The following is a 24,366-nucleotide window of genomic DNA, read 5'->3' on the forward strand; positions in this document are numbered from 1 at the left end:
ACAACAAACTCAGAACTATTAACAACTAAATCTAAAAAATAAAAACAAAAATAAACTAAGCAAACAACCAAAATAGGAACAGAATCATAGGTTTGGAGATCACTTGGAGGGTTATCAGATAGAAGGGGAAAGGGGGAGAAAGAGGAAATGGTGCAGGGATCAAGAAGCATAATTGGTAGGTACAAAATAGACAGGGGAATGTTAAGAACAGTATAGGAAAGGGAGAAGCCAAAGAACTTACATGCACAACCCATGGACATGAACTCAGGGGGGGACTCCTGGAGGAAAGGGGGGTACTGGGTGGAGGGGGGCAAAGGGAAAAAACTGGGACAACTGCAACTACATAATCAATAAAATATACTTAAAAAAAAAAGCAAAAAATATGTAAGAAAAATGATGACAATTTTATTTTATAATTTAAGAATCAATTATTTCCTTTCAATTAATCATTTCAATTAAAAAATCTAAATGATTAAGTCTTTTAGCACCTCTTTGATAAATAGTAGCAAAATTTCCTTGTGATATATACCTACAGGATGCAGCGTGAGGACTCCTTTGACTATATTGTCTATACTTCACAGGAAACTTAAAGCATGTTTTCTGTAAATAATATTTTGAAATTATCAGAAAAAGGCCTAAGTCTTAGTTTATGTAAAGCTTTACTCAATCTTCACTTCCCTCTTTATAACAAAATGTTATCAATGCATTCTTTAAAAAAAATCACAGAATAATTTTATTTATAATGAAGTTGTTCTCTCTAGACTTTAAATCAGTTCACTCTTATAACAGAGAATCAATTTAAATAACACCACCAAAATGGAACAAAGACCAACAAATCTGCTATTACATATCAATCTCTGTGATATGTCATGACAATATCTAATTAGTTTTATAGCATGGTCCACTTCTGGTTAAATTCTCAATAAACTATAATAATTACAGTCCTTTATATTGAAACCATTCTAAGGTGTGACAGACGCTGCTCTCCTGACTGCTTCAGATGTCAAACAGTCAAACAACGCTCTGAAGAAAGGGCTGACTTCATGGGTAATCCAGTTACAAATGGAGAGCATGCTGTCAGATCCTTTGGTGTTTATAATAATCCCTTTGGAAAGTCAATTGGTGATTGGTCCCTTAGAATTCTATGTTAAACAGCAGGAGTCACCACCTATACAGTCTGTGCCAACGTCCTTGACTTTTTTACTTCCACTGTTTTGTTTATCAGGTCATATAATGATGGCAGTCTTATTTTATCCATATTTTTGCTGTAAACATTGAGAAATATACCAAGGACAACTAACAAACCAGACCATATGTACCTAAGAGAAAGAGATATAAAAAAAATTAACATTAAGGTAACAATTCATTATTAGCCACAGAATTTGGTGATGAGTTCACAAAAACTATGCTATGCAATAAAATACAATTCTGCAATGGGAAGCCTACAGTTAACAGTGCTAAAACAAAAATCATAGTTTTAGATCAGATTAGAGAGAATTTCATATCTTAGAAATAAGATATTTTACAAAATGCTAAATGTAATTCATTTAAATTTTGAGAATAGAAAATTCAAAGTCCAACTCCTACCAAAAGTCTTAAGTAAAAGTGCTGGATTGGTAAACCTGCCAATGGCCATCTTGCAAATACAATACAGTCATCTGACTAGTTATCCCAGTTGGGTAGAATAAATAGCAATAAAAAGGGGACACATCCAGAGAAACGGGAATTGGCAAAGATTACTATAATGTATACCTACCACATTCAGACTGGGAAACCAACTTACAGAAAACAAACAATACATGGATGGCAAATTATGTTGTGGTTACCTTTAGTTTTATACATTGGTAATTTCTAGGTTTGAATCTTCTCAATTCCTAATAACCAATATAAGTTTAAATAATGCTCATTTTGAATAAATCTTGATGGTAAAGAAAACAGTAAGGGCCACAAACTAAGTCATTAGGGCACAGCTGATAGAATACTTCACCTCACTGCTTTGTGAGAAAAGGAAGCAAATAAACCATCAATTTTAACATATATATATATGAATCCCATGTATATCACACACACACACTCCCACATATATAAATATATATATATATAGTCTCTCCAGAAAGTATCCAGTCATGTAAATATAAAAAAGACATTTAAGACATTTTTTTGAAGACACAAGATACAAGAAACTTTGTACACAGGATAATGATGCCTTAATCCTCTTCAAAGTAGGCACCTTGGACCTCACACAGTTTTCCAATCAGCTGCCTGTGGTATTTTCCTGAATCTCATTGAAGGTTTAAAATCTCTTTCCTTTCAAAGGCGATTTTAATTTTCAGAAAAGCCAGAAATTGCAGGGCATCAAATCTGGACTATAGGGGGGCTAAGTCACCTGGGTGATTTGATGTTTCATCAAAAAACTCTGCATAAGATGTGACACCTGAGGGTGTGCTGTGATGATGAAGCTGCCAATCACCAGTTACCCATAGCTGTGGCCTTCTGAATAGTTTCTGTGGAGGAATGTTCAAACTTGATGCTAAATTTAATGCAGATTTGTTGCTCTACTCGTTCAGTCATTTTGAATGTGATGGCCACACAGTACACATGCTTACTCAATGGCGTCTACTGCCCCCACTGACTAGTACAGGAAGTCGTCACTGTTGACACATGTGCATTCCAGTCCACTCCCCGTGGCTGCCAGGTTACACTGATGTCATGCAAACTGTTCTCATTATATTAACAATGGCTGGACTTTCTCTGGAGAGACCTCATATATACATACAATAACATATAACTATATAAATATTTATATAAAATTTATATATTTTATATATAAATATATTTGCACTAGGGCAAGGGGGAATGAATCCCTTACTCTTAACACATAATTCACATTCATTTATATTGCAAACAGGATCACATTTGCCCTGGGATTCTGGTTACACAGCTTAACCAGGCAAAATAATTTTGTCTGGTTAGACAAAATAATTTTTTCAAAATAATTAACATATTTCTGAAGCAGTAGAAGATATATCAATAAACTAGCGGTAGAGATGAAAAATATGCTTTATAAAGAATTAAGGATATTTAATAGGAAAATGAAACAAAGTATCCAGAAGCTGAGAAACTTGTTGAATTCAAATATACTTACTGAAATGTGAATGGTTTAGCAAAGAATATAAATGAAAGTACAATGGTCATTGCCTTTCTTCCTGTTGTCACTGTAGGGAAAAAAAGTTTGGTTTAGAATGTGTCTACTATCCCAGAAATATTTTGGAAATCATTCATTCACAGATATTTACCAAGCCTGCTATGTGCCCGGATCTATTTGAGGTACAAGCCAAAACACAAACAGCTCACTGTTGCTGCTACTATGGGATTTACAGTCTAGTAGGGGGACAGACATTAAATACTACAGTAAATGTTAAAGCACAACTGTAACAAATACTCAACTACATAGGGAGGGCGTTATCCCTCAAAGAGACTTAGTTTCGTAGGAAAGAAATGCTTTCTAAAAGAAGACATGATTAGGAGGAGCAAGAAACCTAGTGTCTTAATAGTGATCACCTCTGGATAAGACTATGAGCAATCCTTATAATCCTTTGTCTGTATTAACTTTTACTTTTGCTTGTTGTTTAAGTTATTACCTCAAAGTCTACTATAAGGCCTGAAACCTTCCTCCCTTGTCTTACCAAATAGAGATGAAAACTGCTATCTCCATTATAGCTTTTCCCTTACTTTGCATTATCAGTTGCTATCTTGGCACTAGACTATGTGCTTTTCTTAGTTCCTTGTCGTATTCATCCCTACATCCCCAGACTCTGTAGTTCCTAGCACTTACTGTTCAATACGTGAATGAATGAATACCAAAAAAATAAACTGTTTTGGAAACGTGTCAGAGCTTGATTTCCCAAATCTGTCTTTCCTTTTACTTTAATAAAAGGACCCCTATTTTTAATTGGCTATGCTTTCTAGCCTCTCCTACAGCTAGGTGTGATCATGGATTAGGTTTTGTCAAAAAAGTGTGAGGGGAAGAACTATTTCTAAGAAGCTTCCATAAATAGAAAGGCATGTGTTTCATTTTCTCTCCATCTCACTGCCTGGAACAGGCAGAGCATGCAGAAGGTGCCTGGATTCCTAATGAGCATGGAGACACCACACCAGCTTGAGAGGCAGTACAGCACAAGGAGTGACAGCACAGGTCTAGTGTCACACTGACTTAGGTGGAATCCTGACTCTGAAACTTATGAGCTGCTTGACTATTGGGTAAGACACTTAAGCTCCCTAGGCCTTAGTTTACCCGTTTGTAAAATAGAACAATAACAGTGAGTGCTAAGATAATTTCAAGGTTAAGATAAGCGATAGATATATAATACCTAAAATAGTGTTTGGTACACAATAAAGGCTATGTACGTATTAGCTATAATTATTATTACCACCTCTGGATTTCTTTTTACGAGAGAGAAATAAACTGACCTGCACCTTTAAGACAAGGACTGCATCTCACATTTCTTCATACAGGGCCCAACTGTTGCATACCAATTGATCTAAGAACTTTTTAAACAGTTAATATCTTACAGGCAAAATTAAAGCCCAAGCTAAGTATATGAATTTGCAATCTTTCTTGAGAGCATGAGATGAATTGAAAGATTAGTGATACGGCCTACTCTACAATCAAATTCCCTCTATTTACCATTTGGGATGTAAACTTTAAAAAGGAGAGTCATACCTGAGCAAATAAAGGGGAAATTTAGAAAGCAAATATACTTTTACAAAGAGAGGTATTTGTTCATTTGTTTAATTTACTCTGTGGTATTAAATAAAGTATTCCCTAAAACCACAGAAAATTCAAATGACATAAATGACTAATATATATGCATAATGGATGCAAATTATGCAGATCTCTAGTGGAAATGATCAAGTTCAAACAATCAAGACACAAAAGAGAGAAATGAAGACCAGAGAAGAGGAGAGACTTACTCTCCAGGTCACAAGTCATTAACCATCAGCACTGGGGCTGGGTTCCACCTCCTCTGACGCAGCAAGCCACAGCTCTCCCACCCTCTCCACACGGGAGACATCAAGAGCACCAGTTGCTTGTACTGCTCATTTGGCAAACCCCACAATGTAGCACAGGGAGTCATCCATTGCCCTCATTAGGCCTCACCTGTGGCCCCTCATCTGTTCCCCTCACTCCTCCAAAGCAGAACAAATACAAATTCCATTCCTCTGATGTGCGAGGAAAGCCCCCACACAGGGCAAGTGCCTAATAATTATTAGTGAAAAGAGATGCTCATCTGATGTCCTGGAAAGTGTACAAAAGGAAGGTCCAAAATACATCTGTCATACTTTTAAGTTCAACAAAACTGGAATTTTTAGTTATAAAAAGTGTACAAAGGTACTATTTTTCTATGAAAATATTCATCCCATTATACTTTTTAATAAAAAGTTCTTTTTTTTGTAAGATTTTATTTATTTATTTTTAGGGAGGGAAGGGAGGGAGGGAGAAAGAGAGAGAGAGAGAGAGAGAGAGAGAGAGAGAGAGAGAGAGAGAAACATCAATGTGCGGTTGCTGGGGATTATGGCCTGCAACCCAGGAATGTACCCTGGCTGGGAATCGAACCAATAAAAAGTTCTTTTAATGTATTTAAAAGTTGCTATTTAGACCAATGTATATATTTGATTTTAAAATTAAACCTTCAAATAATAATTAAGATTAAACATTTTTCTTTAGAATTTTAAAGAAATATCATAAGCCCAGAAATAAATTGGTGAACTATGACAATTTTCTTTCTAACAAAGAGTAGATGCTGCCCTTATCTTTTGGTAAAGAGCATCAGAGAAAATTTAAGTGCTTAGTTCATAATCTAAGCAAGTATATCATTCCTACCTGTTACAGCAAGAAGTGCGCCAAAAATTTTAATCAAAGCCAGAACAAAGGAGATTCCAAAATACCCAGTAAGGGAAAAAAGAAAAGCATAACCGTAGGTCCGAATTAGATTCTGCAACATATGAAAAAGTCTGTTAGAAAAGTGGGAAACAAACCCTAAGGTATTACAAATGAAATCAAACCACAGATTTTAATCAACTTCTTGAGTAATAATAAGCCATTCAACAATGCAGTCAAGCAAAGATTCTTATTTAGTTTTGATTTAATGGAAAAATAATGATGGAATTTAAAATCTACAATTTTTACATCATGAATAGCTTAAACATTAACTTAGAGGGTAGAGCAAGGATAAAGTAAATTTAAATATAAATCATTTCATTTATGAAATAATTTCTGATCTGCATATAAAGGAATTATCAAATTATGTAAAAATAGTCTTTAACAAGGGGAATTAGAACTACAGAGGAAACTATTTAATGGAAGCTGTTTATTTTTTAAAATGCCATTAGTGTTTACCTTTGAACAAAATGTTACTGCAGGACCTAATCCACTAGTGCATGTCAATCCCAATAAAATGTATACAAAACCGATTGAATACGAATATAATACCTAGAGTAGATAAAAATAAAGCGGAAAAAAGTGACATCAAACCAAAGGTAAAAAATAAAGGATTTCAACATGTGGCTCAATTAACCTAGTCAATGAAATTTGAGTAGCATCATAGTTTCAATATGGCTTAACTTTCTGCAAATAATGGTTGAGCCTAACTGTTCTAAGTCTATGCATTATTTTATCTGCAACATAACACAGCAGTGCCGATCCTTCTGGTTACAAAATTATTCATTTTTTCCTGGCTTAATTACTGAATTCAAACTAGCTTTTAATATTGGCATTCTAAAAATGTCAACAAAACAAAAATTTTATAGCTACTTATTAAACACAAAAACCCAAACATTAAGTTTGCGAAGACATTAAAATATAACAAAGATAAGCAGTATATTGCATATTTATTGCTTAATTTACCAGTTTTCCTACTGATCATTCTATTCCAGTTTGTTACACTTATAAGCAAAATCAGAATCAAACTTCAATACATGCTATGTGTCAAGTACTGTGCTAATAATTGCTCTACATGGATTATTCCATTTATTTCTAAGAGCCAACCTAGGCATAAGTACTTTTAATCATCATTTCCCAATTTTAAGATGAAGAAACTAAAACAGAGAGATACTGTCATTTGACCCAAATAACAGAGCTAGTACAGGTAGGATATGAACTGGAGCTATCTTAGACCAGAGCCTATTGTCTAACCACTGTACTACATCAATTTTCTAATTACCTACATTTCCTTAATGCTTTTATTTTTACCTTATCTAGGACGAGTGGTGATGATGTTCAAGAAAACTCTGACCTAGATGAAAGTTCCTATGTTCCTAGGGACTCCTTAGAGTCTCCCTACTCTATTGACCAAAAAACCAGCAAAGCCAGTCCTATATATCCTTAATGCAGTCTGCTCTACCTGTCTAGCAAGATGGCTGGTTATAAAATTAATTGAAACACACACAATAACTTTCCTATATAAAAATACCAATCAGTTAGAAGATATATTGGAAGAAAAGGCATTATTTGCTGTAACTATGGCAAAAAGATGAAATACCTAAGAATAAATTCAAAAGAAATATATTGGATTTATATGAAGAAAATTTTAAAATCTAAGGGACATTTTAAAAAGAACACTTGAATAAAAGGAAAGTCATACCTTATTCTTGGATTGAAAGAATCAAGGGTATAGATGCCATTCTCCCTAATTTAATTTATAATTCAATGTCATACCAATCACAATACCAATGGGATTCTAGTTTATTTGGGGATATGAACACCCAAGAATAACTACTGGTAGTAACACTCTGAAAAACAAAAGGAACAATGGTGGCTAGTCCTAATAGATGATAAATGTATGATAAAGCTGCTGTCATCATATGGTTCTGGTGCAGAAATAAATTCAAAAGAATACAATTCTGGACCTTCGTTAAAATATGAAGTAATAGGAAGGAAATCATAAAAGCAAAAGGCAACATAGATAAAAATCTGAAATCTTAGTGTCAGGAAAGCCCTTTTTAATCATAATATACAGTAGAATTGTGAAGGAGAAGATAAACTGGACCACATAAAAACTACCAACTTTTAAGTGGAAAATAATAACCAAATACAAAGACAGGGGAAATGATGTATCAAAGGATTTTTATATGTAAAAAATATAAGTCACTGGTGAAAAATTTATGAAGCACTATACCATAAGCTACCAGCAGTGGTAGAGCATTTTTACTTTCTTATGTTTGAATGCATTACTTTTATGAAAATAGTGAAAAACTAGTTTAAAAATGCAATCAATGCAAGTCAATACCGTAACTATTTAATAAAATTATCACCATTTTGTATTTGTCTGATGTGAAGGAAAAAATGCTAGACTGTTTACCATTTCTGAATTAGAAGCGTTGTGCAGTTTCATAGCCTTCTCCTGCACATTTCCAATGACAGCATCTGCACACAGTGCCAGGGAAATAAGGATCACACCTTCAAGAAGGCACAGGAAAAAACAACTTCTTTATTTCAGCATATGAATGAGAATCAAGATTTGTCAGATATGATTGGGCTAAAAAACAAAAGCAGATCTTAATCACATTTGCTGCATAAAGCTGAGTATTTTTATCTACAACCACTTGTAACAGGCACATAGGTCACATAGGTGATGCTATTTTTTAAAAAGCTAACTGAATAAACTACATTAATGCTGTCACCATTATTGTTTCACTGTCCTGTTAAATAATAGTTCTGCATTTAAACTAGATTACATGTTTGAGAAGAATATTGTATTAAGTACATACAGGAGACATTCTCAGAAGATTTATTGGGATTGGTAGTTAGTTACTTAAAAATCAGAAGAAGAGGGGAACCATAAAAAAATTACCTTTCTTTTTAAATGTTTAATTTAAAACACATAAACATGCATACAATTATTAAGGTATTTTCTTTCAATGAGGGTCCTAACTAAAATTCTGTACTTTCTCTTTTGTTTAACCCTCTCATGAAACGCACTCTCTCTGATTTCCAAGTTGTTTGGTTGAAAAGTACTGTATGTATTATATATATGTATAATATATATGTATATATGTATTTCACGAACCTCAGAAATAAAAAGTATACCACAAACTCGGGAACTTCTGAAACAATCAGGGTACAGAAACCTTTCATATTTTTATGATACCCCTCAATTTTTATAGTTCTTCCATCCCCCCATAATTCAATAGTGATTTTATTGACTTGTCAACTAAATGGTTTCAATTAACTTAGTTTTTATAGAAACAATTCTTTCTTCAAATTCAGTTTTGGATAATTAAAGTAAATATTTAATTATTATGTAGTTAAAACAACAGGTACAACTGGCATAAACAAATCCGGAGATCAACACACTCATACAAACATGCACATCTCTAGAGAGGCAGGTGCTTAACTGCAAGTGTTTCGGACCCTGATCACCAGTCATGGTGCTTTACAGAAAGAATACAGAGCAGCCTTGGTTACATCTGTGAGTCTGAAGAAATTTAAAGAAATTTTCTTTTTACTTTTTCAAATAAAAAGAATCAAAGCTAACAGAAAATATATGTACTCATATATACACTTATCTCAGAATTTTCAAGTTTTCATACTTTTCCAACTTGACTTTTTATCACCTAACTTGGGTATTATCTAATCATGCATTTTTATTCACCAAACTTGATTCTGAATGCTCTTTTACTTATTTCAAATATCAATCTGTCCTAAAAAGAAAAAGACATGTTATTACTGAAGATCTGAAAACAATGGCCTCGCTCCTACAAGGCTATTCAAAGATGTTCCAAAACTGCTCTGAACAATGGCAACAACATGAAATACTTTTATGAAAATACCTTAATTGTATACTAAGGGGAATATTTTACAGTGAACATTTATTCAAATGATTAAATCTGATACACTCCTCTATACATTCAAAGTTGTATTTATATGTCTCAACCATTGTAATAGTTGATCTAATCTCCTTTAGATAATAACTCTTACAGATCAGGGATTGTGATAAGTGCTCATCAACTATTCTTAATAAGAAATTATGGTTGGGTTCCAGTATCTCCATGAACTAAGAAAGGGTTAGCACTTCAGAACCACCTCTTTCCATCACCTCACCTGACCAAGTGCATTTGCTTTCACACCCATTATTTCATCATCTTACTCTATCCTCTCACTACCTGGGTATGAGGCAAACTGTCACCGTTGTTTTTGGGTAAGTGAAGCACAAAAGTATCCTGCAATTTAGCCACAATTACATTGTTAAGTGATTCAAACAGAATTTGAAGCCATGTCTCTGATAGCAAATTCTGTGCCTTGTCTAAAACAGCCTTTTCATTAAGTAAAAGAGTCAATTTTCCTAGTTTTCAAGTATAAAGTTTTTAAATTTCTGGACATGAAAACAAACTGTTTTTGAAAAATCTAAACCATGTATGAAACAACTGCAACTTTAAGCTTTCTTAGAGTAAGACTCATTAAAGTAAGGACCTCTTGCACTCTGAGTGGTCCAAGTTGAAAGAATGGGTGTAAGAGGTTCTATCAGATCTAGTTCTTAAAAGGATGCTCCAAGGGGCTGAAATGGTTTTATTTAAATCCCTTAATTTGTCCTGGTTAACCAGATTAGTAAGAAAGGTTGACTAACAGTAGTAAGAACAGTGAAGCTGATGTATATGATTTTCTTCGTTATTTAATATTTTCCCTCACAAATAATTATACTTACTATATTTTGTAATATATATTAAGTATGTCCAGAAAGTATCCAGCCACATACTATGAAAAACAGAAACCTTCACTGAAGAAGATACAAGAAACAAGAAACTTTGTACACAGGACAATGACACCTCAGTCCCCTCCGAGTAGGCACCTTGGGACCTCACACAGTTCTTCAATCAGCTGCCCTGCAGTATTTTTCTGAATCTCATTGAAGCTCTAAAATCTCTTTCCTTTCAAAGGTTATTTTAGTTTTCAGCAAAGCCAGAAGTCCCAGGGCACCATATCTATACTGTAGGGGGGCTGAGTCACCTGGGTGATTTGATGTTTCACCAAAAACTCTGCACAAGACGTGATGCATGAGGGTATGTTATTGTGATGAAGCTGCCAATTACCAGTTACCCACAGCTGCGACCTTCTGAATCATCTGAATAGTTTCTTTTCATGGAGGAATATTCAATCAAGCTTAACGTAAAATTTGATACAGATTTGTTGCTCTACTCATTCAAATGTGATGGCCACACAGTACACATGCTCACTCAGTGGCATTTACTGCCCTCACTGACTAGTACAGGGAAGTAGTCATTGTTCAGGCATGCACATTCCAGTCCACTCTCCCTAAATGTATTTATTTTTTTTAATTTTAGAGAGAGGAAGAGGGGAGAGAGAGACACACCCACACACATATCAGTTGGTTGCCTCCCATATGCACCGTGACCTGTGTGATTAAACCCACAATCTAGGTAGGTGCCCTGACAAGGATTGAAGCCACAACCTTTTGGTATATGGCACAGGGATAATGCTCCAACCAACTGAGCCAGGGCAAAGACCTAGATATTTTTTCAATACCTTGTTCTGTTTTGGCAGGGTAGGAGGTGGGATGATACTAAAATAATTTTATGAGTAAAGCTCAACAGTGACAATATGTATACATAAATGATTTCTCCATAAAGTCTTCAGAATGAAAGCAAAATTCCAACAAGTATTTTTTATTCTTATTTATTTCCAAACATACTATAAAACCAATATACTTTTGAAAAAAAAAAACCCCTAAATTTAAATTACAAAATTCCACATGGCACACTATTTATGGTGGAAAATTTAAGCACGTTAAGGTTATAACCATATTAATATAGCACAGCATATCTATCTTTCTTTAGCTAAAGCAATGACAAGTAAATGTGCGAGTTCCCATGAATAAAATGAGAATACAAAATTACTGTGATTCTCCTATAATTCATGTATATATTTCCAATTCAGCCCATAAGAAATTGATCTACCATGTATGTGGTAACAGAAAATTTTGACTGAGCAAACAGCTTTCTGTCATGTCAGAATACATAAGTAGTAAAAACAATTATTTCATTTCCAGAGTTGTCATATTTTTACTACAATAATCTTATGAGTAAAACTCCATAGTTAAGAATGATAATATGTATACATAAACAATTTCTCCGTTAAATCTGTAGAACAAAAACAAGATTCCAACCTACATTTTTTTTCTTACTTACTTCTGAACATACTATCGCATCTATTCTGCTTGTGAAAAAAATCTAAAATTAATTTACAAATTCCACATGGGACACTATTTATGATGGAAAGCTTTATGTTAGATATGAGAATTATAGATGTCACATCATCAACTAAAATCCTTATGAAACTGTAAACCAAACTGCCTACAAAATCTTGGAAGACAATAAAATTCCTTACCTGTCACGTTGAAGTTGGGTGCAATTGTGCTGTCAGCGAGGGTAAACCATATCAGACCAAGGCTCATACACACTGCGGCAGACACATCTGCAACATTGTAACGCTTGCCTGTGCAATACAAACGTGCAGTCAACCTCACAATGGAAAGATCCACTCAGGGTAGTTTTAGATCTATGTGTTTAACCAAGTAGATCAGGGGTCTGCTTTTTATACCTGATGTCAAAATATATGAAGAACACTGATTCTGAAAATTAAACTGTCAGTGATCACCACTGTGTCCTTGTATATTAGATATGAGATTCCATTTTATCTGGTATGATGGTGAGTAAATATGAACATTTAAAAAGTTAGTGGAAATGAATGCTTTTTTCTTTATATATAAGGCTATGAATTTTCTTATGGTTTATAAGTTTATAAAGTGACCAGAGTAATTATTCAGTCTATATAACTGTTTAAGTTTGCAAATACCATGAAATTGCATATCAATTAACTTCTAGGTTAGTGAGGATTAACTATTTTAACATATCCACGTTAAATAACAAAACCATGTAGTGTAACTTTTTGGAAGGATTGTAAGGGAATATACATGCCCAGTTAGTTATGATATTAATGTGATGTTTAATAGGGATTGAGATAATTAGTTTTTTCTATGTAAAATAGTTAAGAGACATACTTTCATTAAAAGGTTTTTTTTGAGAAGGCATCTTAAGCATAAAATGAAGTCTGGCTGTATAAGAACATCAGTGATGTAGAAACAATGATCAAAACATGACTTCCTCATGACATTTATACAAACAACAACTTATTCTGCTGCTTGTTGCTACCATCGCCTCCTCTTCCACTGCTCTTTCAACACAGCCTATAACTTTGCTGGAGCGCTAAGAAATCAATAAGCCAGCAGAACTGGTGAAAAAGCAGTTCTGTTCAGGTTAAGCTTTCCTTCAGTGTAAGAACTGTCCATTTGCATAATGGAAGTAGAGAGCACTCTGAGCCCTGAAGAGTACAAGAATAAAAGAGCTGAAGGAAGGAGCTTTCCAGGCACTTAGGTAATTCTGAGCTAGGCCCTCAATATGTGATTACAGCATTTCTGGGAATGTAAGTAGATTCCAGATTAAAAGATAAAGCAAAATACCATTTTTATTCTACCTGACTTCAAATCATTGATTTCAGATATTAAGGTAGACCACAAGTATTAGTATTTTTATAATACCTTATTTTTATATCACTCAGAATTGATACAATATTTAGAATGTTCATTAAATTAACCAAAGTTTAATATTTTTCCTAATGCTAGATGCTATAACATATCCTATTAGTTTCAAATGGTATGAAAATATATCATTACTGTACCTTGAATAAAAACTCCTCCTAGCATAACAGGAATCAACTTGCAGCACTTGAAGATGACTTGGGTAGGGTAATTCAGGTAGCCCAAGGAAGTATTTGATAACCCCATAGTACCCACAGTTAGAAAAGCTATTACCATGTAGGTTTTTCCTGGTATTCTGTAAAAGACAATTTTAAAATCTTCATTTTGGGACCCAATTCATACTTGTTAGATAATGTGTTTACAATGTGTAAATATCTACTTACTCTTTTTATTTATTTAATGTTTCTAGAAATATTGGTAAAAATATCACTAAAGTTTTAACACTCTAGTTATATAAATTAACGGCACTAAAAATAACAACTCACCCTTATTTAATCAATCTTAAGTGAGAACTCCTGTGTGAAAAAGTGGTCTACAAGAGTCACTTAGATTCTTACTGTACGTAGAAGGCATAAAAACTATCCTGACTAAATTTAGAAAAAATATTTAAAATAATTGGTTTCTATAATGGTAAAAGGCACCTTAACAAAATTTTAACTTCTAAATTGTTCTGTTTCTTGATACTTCCATCTAGCATTAGGAAAAATACATTCACCCATTCTGCTAGGGTGAACTGGGCAGAATTTCTCTAGAAAATGTACATATTTAAAATTCTGGACATAATCTTTATTAGCACCTTTTATGATTCACCTCCAACTCTGTATTCTGTGAAATCAACTTTCTGATGAGGAATCTGACTCTTTTTTTATGATCCAAAATAATGAGTTCTTTTAGGATTTAAGTTCGATCTGGATTTCCTAGAGGAAATTCCTCACTTGGACTCTTCAGAATTTTGAGCTATCATTGCGAGCATATGCTCACTTTGACTACATATTTAATGGCTGGAAAGAATAATCTTGTACATTGGTGTGACTAACACAGGAAGCACTACTCACATCATTACATTATATTGCCTCCTAGGTCTAGTACCTATTTTGGGCTTTGTGTTCATGTTTAAATCAAGGCAATAACATTTTTCATATTTTTTATTATGGCTGGATACAAGGCAAAAATAATTTACTGGCAAAATTCTATTAGAATACAACATTTACACTTACATTTCAATTTTGAGGCTTTTCCTACTTAACTACTAATGCAGTGGTCAACATTTAAAATCCATATGGAAATAATTTGGCATGCTGTATCCACCATTGTGCACAAACACTGACTTTCATGCTGTTTGTGCAGTTTAACCCTCAGTGAGGTATCATCAGGGAAGGAGGATAGCTCTGCTTCACTAGGTAAGAGAACATAGGCCAGAAAATAAAAATTCAAGCCAGAAAAATCACAAGGAATGATGATTAGAAAGCAGCATAGTACAGGTAGGAAAAAATAAAACAACAATAAGAAAAACCAAGCCTGCAACTCAGAAAACCGAAATTCAAAAGGATCCAACTTTGAGAGCAACTTGCTATAGGATCTCATGAAATCCCAACACTCCTTTGGTCTTTGTTTTCTCATTGGTAAATAAGGAAGTTAGAGTTCATCATCTTGCCCCTAGGACTCTCAAGACTTCTATTTTTATTTAACACCCCAATTGCTTACCTCCCTAGATATAGTGGAAAAATTTTAATTTTAAAAAGCTCAGTCAAAACCAATTGGACAGATCTCCTTTATTACAAACTCACATGAAGTAATTAATGAAGTTACAAGGCAATCTTTCTTGAAAAATAAGTAGTATATTCAGAGTGTTACACTTTACAATGTGCTTCACCACACTATCACATTTGATCCTCAAAATAAAACAGAGAATTTAAGAAACTTCCCTGAAATCTCAATAGAGCTAATGAGAGGAGATGCAAGACTCAAATGTTTTCTGCCTCTAAATCCTGTCCTCTTTCAAGTACACTGGTATTCATACAAACATAGAAAGAAAGACAAAAACTAAGCGAAGGTTTAAAGAGCAATGCCACTTAAATAAGTTCAGAGATAGGTATATACTCAGAAATAAATGATTAGGTGTATTTTCATTGTAATATACCTTTAAAGACTTTTTCTAAAGTAGTTTTGCATGTGCTTTGGAATAAAAGGTTTCAAGTCATAATTGTATTCATTACACATCTATACATTCTTCTACTAAATCCCTTCACTTATGTTTAAATCCAACTGTATGGTTTAAAGGTTGGGATAAACAAACATGGCTTGGGGCCCCCACTCCATCTCATTTTGGTAGCTGAGAGGGAGGTGTATCTTTTTAAAATTTAACATTGAGGAGATAGTTTTTTCTCACTTTTCATTTAATAGAGATAGTATTAGAGTCTTTTACTTTAGAAGCAAAAGAGGTCCAGGAGTTTGCAATAGGTAATGAATCATACAATGAACCTGGGTTCGTTGTATACTAGTCTCGACAGATATATTTGATTATTTTCTATTCTATCACCTATGGCTAAGTCTTGTAGAGTTTCAGAGAATGAAAATAATGAAGATGATGTCTTCAGATTCAAACATTTTTAATATCACTGCTATAATAATTTATTGGCAATATACAGAGACTGAGAGGTAAAATTAGACCTGAGAAGAAACACTGGAGATACAGATTTAAATATTTAAAATTTTATAGTTATCTTCATACAAACATCAAAAACATTTATGTGAGAAATAAAAGCTGTGAAAATGTTTTATTTTCACTCAGGGATTAAACATTTACATCAATGAAGACAGACAGGGATTAAACATTTACATCAATATTAGAGCTTATTGCATTTTAAACTGTTCAATATATACCTGATTATGCACACATTAGGCTCTGATATGTCAGGATAATCACTTACATTTACCAAAAACTTATATTCAATTTCCTAAATACCATCTAATTATAATCAGAGGTAAGGTTTTATTGCATATTGTTCTATACGCCATTAAAAATACATGAAGGTATTTCTGTAATCTAGATGGCCAATTTAAAATATACTGTCAAACAAGCTCCTTCAGTTTTGATAAAAAGAAGTGTTATGAAATCTCTCTGATTACTAAGAATGCAATCTCAGCTACCTAGACAGTACAAGTATGACAATGTTAAGTAAAATATATCTCACAAAAAAATTACTACAGATTTTAAAAACCACTATGGAAACAGGTATTGATATTTTACTTCATAGGTTTTCGTATTTTTAATATAAAAATATTATTGATATTTTAATGTAGCAGCATTGTTAAATCTTTTAGTTACACTTATTTCAGTGACATTTATAAAATACGCATGCACATCTGAATACCTTATTTTAAGATGATATATTTAATACAAGTTGAGCCTAAATTATATTTTTTGATAACCTACACTTAGAGATAATTTTTTCAATGTGTAATGAAAATATCATATTTAATATTTTAATGAAATTGATTATACTGATAAAATGCTTGGGTATTAGATATGTTTTATTAATGGGAAATGTATATTTCATGTATAATATACTCTGTATACCCAAAAATCAGAACAAAAAATTTAACCACTACTAGTGAACTTAACTGTGAAAAAATAAAAACAAACACCACATACCTTCTCCTTTTGTCTTGAATAAGCTGAAGTTCTATTAGGCCAAATATGGAATAAAATGCAAATTGTACTAAAGTAAGGTACCAGCCATAGGACTTAAAACCCTCCACTGAAAATATTAATTCCTGTCAAAAGATACATGAATAGTGTTAATTTTAAGAGGCAGACCAATTTCCTCACAATAAATTCCTATAAACACAACATTGTAAAAAAACACTCAAATCATGAAACTTCTCAGAGGTATAATTAGAGAAGTCAGGTGGCTTTTCCAAGGAACTGACACTAGATATCCAGGTACAAAAATCAGAAGAAAAGTTAAAAAGGTAATGGATAGCTATGAAGCTACATTATTCTATGCTTTTTTTTTTAAGACAAAAATTTAAAAAGTTGCCCCCAAAGTGAGAAAGGTAGCTGATTCAAGAACTCATCTACTATTCAAAAAAGCTTATTTCATTATAAGTCTATTATCTCAGGCCTGCTTTTCTACATAACTATAATAATTTTAAATCAATTAAAAAAATTTTTTTGGAATACTTGTACCACAGATTATATAAAACTTCTCTTTCTAGAGGAAGTGATTACCTAAACATAATGTCATACCATTAGGTAACATTTACATTAATTCTTAATAAGGCATTAAAGAGGAGTTCTAATAAAGTTATCTTGCTTACTTAAAAAAAATATCAAACTTTCCCCCATATATATATATATATATTCTAAGTGTATATATTTATATTGAGTATATATATATTCAACTGTATTTTAAATATTTTTTAAAAAGAGAATTATGTATCAATTTCTTTTCAAAGAAAAACTCAACATGCCCTCTAAATAGACCCTGAACTAGATTTTGTACATTTAGGATATGCATAATTCCTCAAATTTAGACTTCATATTCAAGTACGTCTGCAAGTTTTTAGGATTTTTCTGGTTTATGAGCTATGAAACATGAAAGTAGTTTTATTAAATATTTTGGCATTCAGATTATACATATAGCTAACTTCATTACAAAACTCCAACCATTTTCTTCACACTATTTTAATAGGCGATTATACGTAAGTTAGTAGCAATGTCAGTTTTCGCAAAATGATAGTGATGTTACAAACACAATTATGGCGATTTATCTACTTTCAAAAGAAATTTTGTACATATTAGTTATAAATTAAAATCTCTGATCATTAATAAATAGAAATGATTTGATGAAATTCATTTGGTACGTTTCTAATTCATTTTTCTTTGCAACAAACATTTTTCTTTGTTCCCAAGCTATTTGGTAAGAATGCTGTATTTTAACAAAAAAAAATGTTTTTCTAACAAGAATTCTAAATTTACTTGATAAAATGTACTATTTTTTATTGTTATTCACTGACACCAGAAATTTTACACCATTTTCAAGTGGCAAAGTCAATTATTATTATAAATACTAAGATTTTTAATTCATGTTTTTTACACTAATACTCTTCATAGTATTTTTATAAGCTAAGGAATAGTCAAAAATCACCTTCTTTATTTATATTTAATTTTATATTTCATCTCTGTAAGATAATGGGAAAAAGTACAATGATTAAACTCACTCTGATTAATACTACAGAAAACCAGAAATATCTGCATTTGAACAAAAACGTATCACTTTCCTTTCCTGGAATTATAAAAAGTTCTCTCATGTTAGGGAATTGAATTTAAAAAGGTAAAGTTGGTAATAACTGAATATACTAATGAACTAACCATCAATAGTATTAGTCCATTCAAACATTCTGTTTACACTACCCTGGATCCTCCCATCCAGCCCACATCTTTGAAAGTCAGGAATCTCCTGCTGGTCAAATGTATACATCTATGCCATAGTACAATGCAAACGTGAGACAAACTGTGGCAATGTTAGAAATGTTTTGTGCAGGTAAAAAAAAAAAACCTTACAAAAAATAAGGTCTGGCAAAGTTAGAAAAAGAAACCAACAAGAATGACAACACAAAAAAGGATGATTCAATGATAACAGAATTAAAGAGTCACCTCGGAAAAATACAAAACATCCTGGTATACTTTTCCAAAAAATGACCTATTATTAAGCTACAAGAATCAAGAATGTAATTGGGACAACTGTAACAGCATAAACAATAAAATATTTTTTAAATTAAAAAAAAAAAGAATCAAGAATGCACTGGAATATGGCTTTCATGCTATCATTCAATTTTATTGAAGAATTATGTTCCAAAATAGCAATCAATACTTGAATTATTCACTTTTAAAAAGTAATGTTTGTTATTATCTATACTTTGTTAAATATTTCATGTTTTTTCATAGTTAATTTTTTAAGATTTTCTCGGCTTCCTTTCCCTTCCTTAAAATATTGAATCCTGAAACTGTGACCTCACTTTTCAGCAGACTTATTTTTAAAAAGCCCTTTTCTATTACGATACAGAAAACCTCATATTTGTGAAGAAACTGGTAACTTATAAAGGAAAACATCTTGAACAAAACTATTAAGTGCTCTTATTGATCTTAACTGTTATAATTACCATAAACAAATAACTATTTTTTACCTGTAAATATCCATAAATGAGGTAAAATACAAAAACTCCAGCAACACATATGAAAAATTGCGTAAGTTTGTTAAATCTGCTGAGATTTATGCCAAGTACTATAATGTCATCTATTGACTTGATGTGTGGTGACATTGTTTGGGTTTTGGATGGGACAGTTATAGAAATGTATTTCCTGGAGTTGTTGAACTTGAGATCCATTGTTCTTATTTTGCCACATTCAGTGCTTCCAAAGTTATCTTTGGTTTCTTCTCCTTTGTTCAGTTTTTCTTTTGCTTGTTGAGCTAAGTCCTAAAGAAGGAAATAAGCAATTTAAGCAAAACATTTGGATCATAAAGTATAATGCTCCAAATAACATTTCAAATCACACTTTAAAAAGTATACAGTTAAGTCTCATTGTCTCTGGATATAAACATCTGAATTCCCTTATTTGAACTTCCAATCAACCAAAAACAATGTTAACTCTCCAATTTATCTTTACCTGATAAAGAGCAATACAGCATTAAATTAAGTATATACCATTCTCATTTCCACAGCAACAAACCAAAAGGCAAGCTTGTATTTATTTCATCAAAAAAGTAAATGTGCCTTTATGTTTTTATATGTGGTAAGGATATAATTTTTAAAGCCCACAATAGTTTGATGTGTAACATCTTTAACAGTAATGTCAATTCTTATTTGCAGAAAAGCACCTATGCTCTTCTAAATTCTAAGACAAATGGAAAATATGTGCTAATGACATTTAAAAATAAAATCAAACAACTGTTAAGTTATTTAAAAAGGTAGATTTATAAGACTAGAGAAAGGTAATATGTTTTAGCAATAGCATCTCTTAGGTAAAAGAACATGTTTTCTTTGGAGAAAATAATTTTAATTTAAAAAGTTTTGGGGGTGGTATTGTTCAATAGGTATAAAGTTTCAGTTTACCAAGATGAATACACTCTAGAGAGCTGCTAAATAACACTGTCTATAATTAAAAATACGGTATTGGGCACTTAAAAATATGCTCAGAGGGTAGATCTGATATTAAGTGTTCTTAATGACATATACACAGACAAAAGGGGACACAAAACAACTTTTAGAGGTGACAGATATGTTTATTACCTTCATTATGGTGATGGTATCATAAGTGCATGCATATATCCAAACTCAACAAATTGTACATATTAAATGTGCAGGGTTTTTTATATGTCAATTAAACCTTAATAAAGCTGTTTAAAAACAAAAGAAAAAATCTTTGGGACAGCAAAAAGCTGGGAAAGACATCATTTCTGTTAAGTCTGTAAAAAAAATTCATGAAGGCTCCATAGATGACTGTCAATTTCTCTTTGTATTTATACAGGGTGGGGCAAAAGTACCTTTACAGTGTTTGCATGGAAAATAATACAATAATTAATAAATAATAAAAGAATAAACTTTGTGTTTCACCTACACACAACTGTAAACTTAAAAATGTAAAATATTAAATGAAGGACTCTATTATACTTTAGTAAACACTATTTAATCAATAGTATTGCTCATCTTTCTAATACTTTGCCACTTCTAACACACCTATTGGCAATCTTATGAGCCAAAGATCTATGCCAGACATACAGTTAAATCCTTCTGGCACTTTTGCTTCTTGGACATCCGTGCTAAAATAGTGACATCTCGACTAAAATTTTCCACAAAGCATCTAAAATGAACACATGGAAGTAAATTCATTTCCTTTGCTTACTTAAGGCACCAGCATCAGAAAACCTCCTTTTTAAGGCCTTGCATTTAGAATGCAGTTTTATTCATCAGAACATCACTGGTCCAATCATGTGACTGATGAAGGAAGACCCTGTGAATTCGGCCACCCAATAACTGTGATCCTAAATGTTTTCCATATTACTTCCATTTCAGACATTAATGAAACTACTAATCATCATCTAAAGAAATCAGGCCAATGTCCTTGTGGTGCAGGAAAAAAAATAATCATAAAGTTAAAATTAGTTTTCAAATTAAATGATCAACATTTTGCTTTATTTTAGAAGTTCACAGTTAACTCTTGAAACTAAGTACAAAAAATCCCCAGTTGTGAATCAGTGCCTGAGTCCTCTTACTACAGTCAACACACATATTTTACTTTAATAACGTGAAGGAACAAATAACTGCTCAAAGTGAATTAAAAGGGTAGCTTTAGCACACAGTGAAATTTAAAAGTTGTAAATAACTGGTGACAATGACCTACTGAATTCAAAATTATTACAGTAAATTTATTAATCTAGTCACATATATATAAAGTACAAAAAATTTAGCTAAATTATTTTCAAATGCTGCTATATCTTTCTTCCAACTCCCAAATAATCCCAATTCACTTAGGAAATGTTTATCCAAAAATCAATTCTCGACAAACACACACTTCTTAGCACACTACATCATCCGGTCTTCATTCGACATTTAAAAGAAAAATAAATTGGGGGAGAGAATTAAGCTGCAAAGATTGGACTAATCTGCATAACTTCTGTAAGAAGTTCATGACAAGAATTTAATAACCTGGTCAGTACAATCATTTTGCACTTCAAATCAAATGGACAGCAGATTTAAGGCAGAAACCACAAGAAGCTCTTAATTAAAATGCAGTCTTGGGGAAACCATGCGACTGTTATTTCTCCATAAGTCTAAGACGCCCCTGTAAGTGGCCGCAAGCCTGCAAGTCCACTAACCCGGGCTGGAGGGAGTTCCGGCTAGTCGGGGACCCGAAAGGGGAAAAAGAAGTAGTTCCTCCCTGGAAACCATGACAACAGGTCTCCGTTCTTTAAAAAATGAAGTCACCCGTGTTCTCAATCCGACCTCATCCTCTCCCCGCACGCTCATCACGGATGAGGGGAAGGTTCTCTGGGGAGAGGGGATCTGGGTCCCAAACAAGGAGAAAGGCCCTGACGGCGCGACCACTCCTGAGCCGGTGTGTCACCTGGAACGGTGACCCCAGGCTGGATGTCGCCAGCCAGACGAAGCGTCTCCCCCTCCCCAGGTCCGTCGCTATCACCTCCAGCTTCTCCTCCTCTTCGCCTACTCCAGCCCTTTCCGCCACTGCTGCCGCCTCCTTCTAAAGGACTTCTGTTTGCCGGCCTGTCCGCGCCACTTCCGCCTATGTGTCACTGCGCGCCTGCGCAGCTCTACGGTCCCGCCTCCTGCTAGGCCTCCCGCAGCAGGAGGCTGGGACTGAGTTTCCTCTCGCGCATGCGCTTTCTCCTTCGGGATGCGGGACGTGTGCCGCGGTGGTGAGACCAACAGTGCAGGACTGCACTTCTTTACTCACTAGAAATTGTGTGGGGACCGCGATCGCTGATAGGGTCGATGTTCTCATCCTTCGATCGGTGTTCCGCTCGTTCCTGGGTCCGAGTCAGAAGGGCTTCTGCAGCCTCTTTGTTGCCGTGCGACTCCCCGTGGGCAGTCCACGGAGAAGGAGACGTCCACATCAATGGCCCTGCGCTGAAGTTTGACACCTCGGACAAGTGAAGAAAGTTGAACCCAAATTTAGAAACCCCTGGGGTTCCCTCTTCCTTCTGCTTAATGATAATGAGAGTGGGCAAAGTCATCGTACCTTTCTCTGCTTCCCTGTCCTTTGCCTGACTTGCACCTGCTTTCTGGTGTAAGAGTACTGAAGCAACGCTTGGGTTGCCTCGGACGTTATAATTCTGCTTGTAGCTACCGCAACCCGGGTCCTTGCAATGTAACAAGTGTTGCCCATATTGTTTTGACACTTACTGCTCAGAATGTAAATCCCATCGGTTGACTAGCCATCAAACTCCTAAACATTTATCCTGGGTTTAGGGCTTCAGCTATACTTACTGGGGTGTAATGATGTGAAAAACCAAGATGGAATAGGTGATGAGTTGTTTCTCAGCAACACTGAAATGATATGGAAGGCAAATGTTGCTATAACAAAGCTGGAACATTTTTTAGTGTACCCTTTGGATATCCAGAAAGGCATGAATTGGACTAGTATGTGTTAGAATGCAGTCAGTTATAGTTTTTACAATTTCACAGGCATTATACAGAAAGAACATTTGTGTTTGTAGTGGGTGTTAGGGCTTCTGTTGAAGCATGGCAGGTATCCCCCATCATAAGTGGTGAGTATGGGGTTAGGCATTTTCATTTAATCCTCACCAACATGGTTGGTAGGTGTTATCAATATTTAAATAATATTGAAATTAAGGCTTGGAGAATAAAATTTTCTTAAAGAAGTAGTAAATGACAAAGGCTTTCAATGATGCCACACTGTTACCTAAATAATATGGATTTAATACTGTTAGTATATCTTAAACAACAGTTATTGAGTCCCTATTAAATGGATATGTACACAGGTCATATTCATGACCCATCAATTACAAGTATGAGCTCCCTGCCCTCAATGAGTTATGGATATATATGACAAAAAAGGTAAATTCTGGTATAAAACAACTTACAGTACAAAAGGTGTCATGAGGCACCATCTGTTCATGACTGCACAATTGCAGTAACTTAATAGGTCTTTCTACCGCCTTTTATTTCTCTGCATCCAAATTCATTCAGCAGCTGGAATGACCATTTC

The 24,366-nt window shown here is 33.7% G+C and overlaps 1 protein-coding gene across 6 annotated transcripts; it reads right to left on the reverse strand.

The window, feature by feature from the left end:
• Window positions 1-712: 712 nt before the first annotated feature.
• SLC35B3 (solute carrier family 35 member B3) lies at window positions 713-22,957 on the reverse strand. Of its 6 annotated transcripts, XM_036026544.1 has the most exons (11): window positions 22,819-22,936; window positions 20,910-21,016; window positions 19,806-20,096; window positions 17,269-17,390; window positions 13,754-13,908; window positions 12,404-12,511; window positions 8,361-8,458; window positions 6,401-6,493; window positions 5,885-5,996; window positions 3,146-3,215; window positions 713-1,319 (listed from the first exon to the last, which is right to left on the reverse strand). In XM_036026544.1, exons 2-11 carry the CDS (start codon window positions 20,913-20,915, stop codon window positions 1,169-1,171), a joined length of 1,206 nt encoding a protein of 401 aa, XP_035882437.1. In that variant the 5' UTR covers window positions 20,916-21,016; window positions 22,819-22,936; the 3' UTR covers window positions 713-1,168. The 6 variants fall into 6 exon arrangements, with proteins under 6 accessions (XP_035882437.1, XP_028368688.1, XP_035882439.1 ...); XM_028512887.2 differs by lacking the exon at window positions 20,910-21,016 and having other exon boundaries at window positions 22,819-22,957; XM_036026546.1 differs by lacking the exon at window positions 20,910-21,016 and having other exon boundaries at window positions 22,744-22,936.
• Window positions 22,958-24,366: the final 1,409 nt, after the last annotated feature.

This window comes from Phyllostomus discolor, chromosome 5, assembly GCF_004126475.2.
Source record: "Phyllostomus discolor isolate MPI-MPIP mPhyDis1 chromosome 5, mPhyDis1.pri.v3, whole genome shotgun sequence".
NCBI lineage: Eukaryota > Metazoa > Chordata > Mammalia > Chiroptera > Phyllostomidae > Phyllostomus > Phyllostomus discolor.